This window comes from Lutjanus erythropterus, chromosome 24 (genome assembly GCF_056507025.1).
Source record: "Lutjanus erythropterus isolate fLutEry1 chromosome 24, fLutEry1.hap2, whole genome shotgun sequence".
Taxonomy (NCBI): domain Eukaryota; kingdom Metazoa; phylum Chordata; class Actinopteri; order Lutjaniformes; family Lutjanidae; genus Lutjanus; species Lutjanus erythropterus.
Genome location: NC_139340.1, coordinates 11,104,293 through 11,111,265, shown reverse-complemented (window position 1 = coordinate 11,111,265; position 6,973 = coordinate 11,104,293). Strand labels below are relative to the sequence as shown.

General features: G+C 40.0%; 1 protein-coding gene across 1 annotated transcript; it reads left to right on the top strand.

Annotated features, from left to right (window-relative positions):
- Positions 1-290: 290 nt before the first annotated feature.
- On the top strand, positions 291-2,713 carry LOC146304757 (helix-loop-helix protein 2-like). Its single transcript, XM_084713610.1, has 2 exons — positions 291-980; positions 1,814-2,713. Exon 2 carries the CDS (start codon positions 1,854-1,856, stop codon positions 2,223-2,225), a length of 372 nt encoding a protein of 123 aa, XP_084569736.1. The 5' UTR covers positions 291-980; positions 1,814-1,853; the 3' UTR covers positions 2,226-2,713.
- Positions 2,714-6,973: the final 4,260 nt, after the last annotated feature.

Genomic DNA, 6,973 nt, shown 5'->3' with positions numbered 1-6,973 from the left:
CCTCTCTCTTCCTCTTTCTTACCTGCACTTAGAGTTTTTTTTTTTTTTTTTTTTTATCATTATTATTCACCGTAAACGTGCGCACGTGCACAAACTCACAACACGGACACACGCCCGTATTTATTTATTTTTTTTAATTTTTTTTCCATCTCCATCCTTTATCATGCACACATTTCTGCTTTCCCTTTGCCCACTACTCCCACGGGAGGGAGAGCGCTTGAGGGCTGAGGGGCGTGAAGAGAGAGGGAGAGAGGGAGGGAGGAGGTGTGTGTTTGTGAGAGTGTGTGTGTGTGTGTGTATGTGTGTGAGGGAGAGAGAGGATGGGAGGGGGCGGTGTTAGACAATACCATTCCTCAAATATATTCCATCCCCTCCGTCCCCGAAGTGAGCCTTTATTAGTCGGGATCGTTTGGATCTTATCTCGCATATGACACTCGCTGGAAGAAAGACTGGAGAGAGGCGGATTATCTGTGAACTGCCGTCCCGATCCGCTGATTCCTGACACGGGAGAGCCTCGCTTATCTCGCCCCCTTTTATCCCCATCTTCTTCCACATCAGGCGGATGGACGAGTAGCCCTGGCTGCACTTTCTCCACTATCTGCACATCTCGTCTATTGTCTCTCCATCGCCGGGATCACACGGGGGGCTCACTGATCCCTGCTCCTCACATCATTATTATCATTTTTCTTTAATCGACTCATCATCCTTAAGACTTTGGGACTGTTTTAATCCGCAGGAACATTTCCTCGCTTTGACGTTTGACCCCGCGTAATCCCCATGTTGCAAGTTTGCGGCTGAAAAAGTCAAATTAGTTTCTTTTTTTTTCTTCCCCTTTTTTTTTTCTTTTTTGATTTTTCCATTTCAGACTGAAGGTTCATCTCTGTGACATCTGAAGATTGTTTGACCGGTGGAATATGAGTTAATTTGGAGTTTTTAAGTTCGTTTCCAGAATTTTTTTTGCCTCCAAACTCTTTGTCAAGGTGAGTCTAAAAAATGTGTGGAAAAAATCTACACACACTTGAAAAAAAAATATTAGTTAGTTTTTAAATATTTGATCTTTCATGACAGTCTTTTTTTTTTAATTTTATCTGCCACTGATACACATATATCTTTTAAAAAACGCAATAGTTCCACTGGTTTCATGTTCAGCAGATGTCAACATTATTTTTGCCGTCTTCTTCTGCCTCCATGCTGTCAAGTCACTGTGGCCTCAGCCAAGCAGATGTGTTCATCACACTGTGACAGATGGCCAATTCTGATTATGTTAATTCACAAAAAAGGGAGTTTCTCCTCCATAAATGATCACAACTTACATTATCTCTTTTTTAAACAAATAAAAAAAATATAATTTGAGACAAAAAATCAAATATGACACCTCAAAAATGTGTTTTTTCTAATTGCTCGGCTCTTTTAAGGCCCTGGGCTTTAATAAATTAACCATTACGCGAGTTTTCCGAGCCATTCATTATTTATGGAGTTTAATGTTATTATGCAACGAACGTAGAGTGCATTTGGATTTATGGTGGGCCCTCATGGCACCCAAACAAGCACCCGCAATGGGATTTCTCATATTGGGGCCTCAGGGTGGAAGAAAACAGTGAAAACAATTACATATAATTGACATTTTTTCATTATTTTTTAAAAAATATTCTTTGTGCCTCTTCTTTTGTGAGAAAAGATGCTTTGATTGTAAATTCAGGGTGGTTGTTGAAAATTTTAGAAATCTTTAGAATAGAATTAATGTCACACAGGTGTTTTTAAGAAAGAATATCTGTAAACAAGATTTTAATAGTCTGTTTTGTCCAAACAACAGGTTCTTCAGGAGGAGTGACTGCCAACACCGGAGAATAAAAATGATGCTGAGCCCGGACCAGGCTGAGGCGGACCTCTCCTGGACTCAGTCCGACCCGGAGACGATGCTCAACGGCCTCAAGTCAGCCGGCTGCACCTCGGACGAGCCGGCGGAGGGCGAGGACAGGGCCAAATGCAAAGCCGACCAGCCCCTGAGCAGGGAGGAGAAGAGGAGGAGGCGGAGGGCCACGGCCAAGTACCGCTCGGCCCACGCCACCAGAGAGAGGATCCGGGTCGAGGCGTTCAACGTGGCCTTCGCGGAGCTGAGGAAATTACTCCCCACCTTGCCTCCTGACAAGAAACTCTCCAAGATCGAGATCCTTAGACTGGCTATATGCTACATCTCCTATCTCAATCACGTGTTGGATGTCTAAACAGTGACCCCCCCCACCCCCACATGGGAAGAAAAATGGTTGGGTTGGTAGACTGGACTCAGTTCTGGGCGTCAGCTGGGTATGGCAAAGGTTGGCGGTTTGGGGATTTTTAAAGCAAATATTGCTTCCTGATATTTTGTGCAAACATTCACTGCACTTAATATCAGAGCAAAAAAAATATTCTTATTCCTTCAGTCTCTTAAAACTGTACACAACACTCTCTTGAGACAAGTCAAATGCAAAAACCCCAAAATTTTAATTGATTGTGGTTAGAAAAAAATATACTTCTTCCCAGATTCGTTTTTATAAACCTTTACGCAGCTGATATAAACTGTCAATATCGGCTTAGTAGATACACACATATGACACATATATCGGTCAAACACCTGTGACATGAGCTCCCATCTTGCTTCGACTTCAGGGACTTAATTAAATCTTTGAAATTTTAATTAAACCATGCAAACAAACTGAAAAGAAAATCCACCAATGATCCCTGGGACTTTGCCATACCTTTATAGTTGACTTTGCTGACCCCCCCCCCCTCCCAGTATGAGTCCAGTGTTGGTTATTATGGTGTGAAGTTGGCGAAAACTGCTCCGAGTGAAAGCCTCAACTTTCAGTCCAGACCGCCCACTGAACAAAAAGCAACAAGCGCAGAGTCGTTTGAGCTGCTTAGATGCAATAATGAGAATAATAATTATTTTCTGATGTACAGTGAGGGAGGGTGGGCTGCAGGAGCCCCGCAGGCATCCATATTTACCCCTAAAATGTGATGAAGAGGGGAAAATTTAAGGGGAATATCAAGCATTTGGGTTTAAAGGACACTTTAATTTGATTTCCACCGTAATGCACCATTCTGACTAATATATTAAAGCCTAAAAAGAAGTCTACCCCTCACTGTATCAATTCGAGGTCTAATAAAACAAACACTGGGGCATTTTTCAGATCGAAATGAAACGGATGTAAACGAGATAGCTGCTTTAGATCTAGTTTAGATGATGTTTTCCGTAAAGGAAGAAAAAAAAAAAAGAAGATTCAATGCGTAAGTGCCACTTATGACATATAAAATTGTGACCTTAATCATTGTTTTTTAAAAAGTGTATGGAATTATTTATTTAATTGTGTTAATATTTAAGGCTAATTTATTTATGTTGATATCATAGGCTGGCGTCTTTTTTGTATAAATGTACGATATTGTTTGTTGCTTCTATATTTTAGGCTGTGAAATTGAACTTGGAAAGTGATGATGTTCTACTCTTAAAAATGGCACTTTCTGTTAATCCATAGCATAACTTATTCGTTTGATGTATGTTTGATGTATGTCATCTTTTTTTTTTAATGTCACGTCTATTGTCTATCAATAGCAACGATAAGCACTTCAAGATGGGGTTTAATGGCCCCATAAATGTTTATTTCCCTAAATTGTTGTGTTAAGAGGTTGCTCGAGGAATACGAATTGGGCTGCTTTTAAAAAAAAAAAATCATTCAATTTAAAAATTTGTTTCACTGACAGAATAATAATCATGTGTAGAATGATTACGTCAAACAGTTTCTACCATACGATTCAGAAGCAAACCTCTTTTTTGCTGTTACCAAAAAAATACTACTAATAATTTCGAAAAAAAAAAATAGTCTGAATTTATTATTATTATCTTCAATGTTTTGCTGTTTTTATTTTGATGAATTCGTTTATTTATTTGTCTCTGCTTTGTATTACAAAATTCAATAAGTAATTTTATAGTGAAGAAGAAGAAAAAAAAACATATCCTCTATCCAAAGATTTTTTGTCTCTTCAGGGTTGTGTAGGCTACTTGTTGCTTTATGCAGATCTTTTGTAGTAGAGGTATCGTGTGACAGCTGGTTTCTAATGGACAAACTTTTCATATTTTCCGGTGTTATTTTTAATTAAAACGGAAATACTTGAAAAAAAAACTTTCTTGTCTTGAAACATTTTTTTATTCAAGAATTCACTCAAACCGTCCACAAGGAGTTTTAAGTTGTTGTGAAAAAAGTCACATTTTAATACTGACGCCTTTATGTGACATTAATAGGCAAAGAAGACCCACAAGAAGGTTGGTTATTTCTATGTAGTTGTTTTAATACCTGCCACCGGGTCGGATTCTCTTTGAAATGAAATAAAAGGAGCTTGTGTTAACATCCTTCGTTAAATTTTCTTGCATTAGCAAGTTAAAATGAAGCAAAATGATTTTTTTTTTAGTCATATTTTGTGGTTATGGAAATAAAAACACTACGGTTTTGTCTACAGGGGCCTCTTAAATGAACAAAATACTAAGTTCCTTGAAGTAGCTTTAGGGGGTTTTGTTTTTTTACAGATGAAAAATGTGCTAACAGCTAATAACCACAACAGTGACAGCTGCCGCTATAATATTCAGCTGATTGCATTGATGGATATGGTACAGGATGACGTCAGGTTCACGCTCACGTAGACGCGCACGCACACGTGCTGGGTGATATAAGTTCTCATGCAAATCAGCGCACACGCACACAAGCTACCACTCACATTTAACCTACTGTACACACACACACACACACACACACACACACACACACACAAGGCAAGGTGAAATAAGTGCAAACCCATGCAGATAACAGAAAACTCACCCTGAACACACGTGCACACACACACACACACACACACACACACACACACACACACACACACACACACACACACACACACACACAGAGTGGTCAGCAGCTAAAGGCAGTGGTAGCCTACATGTGTGCTCCTGGCTGAAAGGCTCTCTCCCTCCCCAGAGAGGGGGCAGGTGTTACTCCAGACGAGCCAAGACAACCAAATTACTGGCCGTCTGGCACCTCCCGTGGGAAACCCGGGGAGAGAGGAGGGATGGGAGAGATGGAAATTTATGAGCGAGCGAGCGCCGAGATGTAATATTGCCAAATGGTATGAACAAAAAGGTCCAAATATTTATATTCATTTGTGATATATACGCCTATTCCCATCGATTGCTGCTATAAAAAGCTTGTAGATGAGCTACAGAGCAGGAGATGTGGAGGATGTGTGAATGCTTTTATCCAGGCTTCATTAGATTATCATGAGTGAACCTTTTTTTGCAGAGCATGGGTGGCCCCAGAGGGACTCGAACCCTTTACCCTGGAAATGCCACTGTTAAGCTGCTCCAATTGAGCAACAGAATGCATTATATCAAATATGTATGATTAGAAACAATACCAGTCTATCTATCTATCTATCTATCTATCTATCTATCTATCTATCTATCTATCTATCTATCTATCTATCTATCTATCTATCTATCTATCTTCAGGTGGCAGGTGCAGTGAGGTTTTTTAGCAAAGCCACATTTCTCGTTTCAAATCTTTTTATCAGCGGAGACTGAAGGTAGCATGAAATGTTCTTTCCTTTTCAGCTCAAGGGCCTCCTGTCTCTCTCTCTCTCTCTCTCTCTCTCTCTCTCTCTCTCTCTCTCTCTCTCTCTCTCTCTCTCTCTCTCTCTCTTTGTTTTCTATTGGCATCTGCCAGTTTGTCAGTCAGCTGGCGGCTGACTTTCTTATTTTACCTTCATTGCACCCACACAAAGTTTGTATGGTGGTGACAAGGCTGATTTTACTAGTTAGAGGTGCATTTTACAGATAAACTTAAAGTGAGACACAGCTGTGCTTGAAAGAAAAAAAACAACACATTCTTCTTCTTTCAGATGAAAAGTTTCATTCATAAGGGATAAAACACACCCTTGCTCATTTCAGTGTACTCAGGGCTTTTTCTCCTACAGCATTCATTGTTCTGAGTAGATTGTGATGGCTAATGTTAGCTAGGTAGCCTAGTAATGTTGTATTTTAAGTGAATATTTTTAGAATAAGATGACCATAAGAAAACAAGTGGGGTCAATCATGTTGATGACAAGAGAATTATCACTTAAATTGTGCAGCTCCACCTTCATAGTGACTTTTAGCTCACTGCTTAGATGTTTTGGTTGAGTCTCACAGCTCTCATAGCATCATTTTCGGCTGCAGACGGCAACTGCTTCAGCAAAAAAAGTGCCCTAAAAAGCACTAAACAGCAGTCAGACCCAGTTAGCAACTAGCTGGTGAGCAAAGAACCAGATATCTTTATTAGGAGTGGGTGGAGGCCAAAAACAAAGCCAAAAGGAGAGTGAATCTTGGGTCTGGTGACCAGAAACACAACAACCATCAACTTAAAATGTGATGATAGTTCAATGCTGTGTTCTGAAGGTTCAGGGCAGCTTTAAAGCAAATGACTACCAAGTGTCACCACCTTATAATTGCTGCTTGTGGCCACTACATATCAAAACCTACATAGGTTGTGTCTGAAATCACTCATGACTTACTGTATAGTCCTCTATATACTGAATTCACAATTTTGTAGTGCTGTGTGAGTGTATAGTATCCCACAATGCATCGTGAAAAGTAGTGTACAACCAATGGTCACTAACCAAGCACTATAACTGATGACATAATTAACAGCAGAGAGTCCAAGAGTGTTGCTTCTTCACTATATAGTGAGCTCCCTATATAGTCCTCTACACTGAAGACAGGTGCTTTGGTTAATGTCATAGTGTTGGTGCAACCTATCCAAAAGTTCACAACACATGTAGTAGTTTGGTGGAAATGTTCCAGGCCCAGTTTTTCTGGTTGTTCTTGTGCCGTACTGTCTTGTACAGGTTATTCAGACCAGCATTAACAGCCTCAGTCCTTCCCTTCTTCTTGATTGTCCAAAGTTGCCATCCG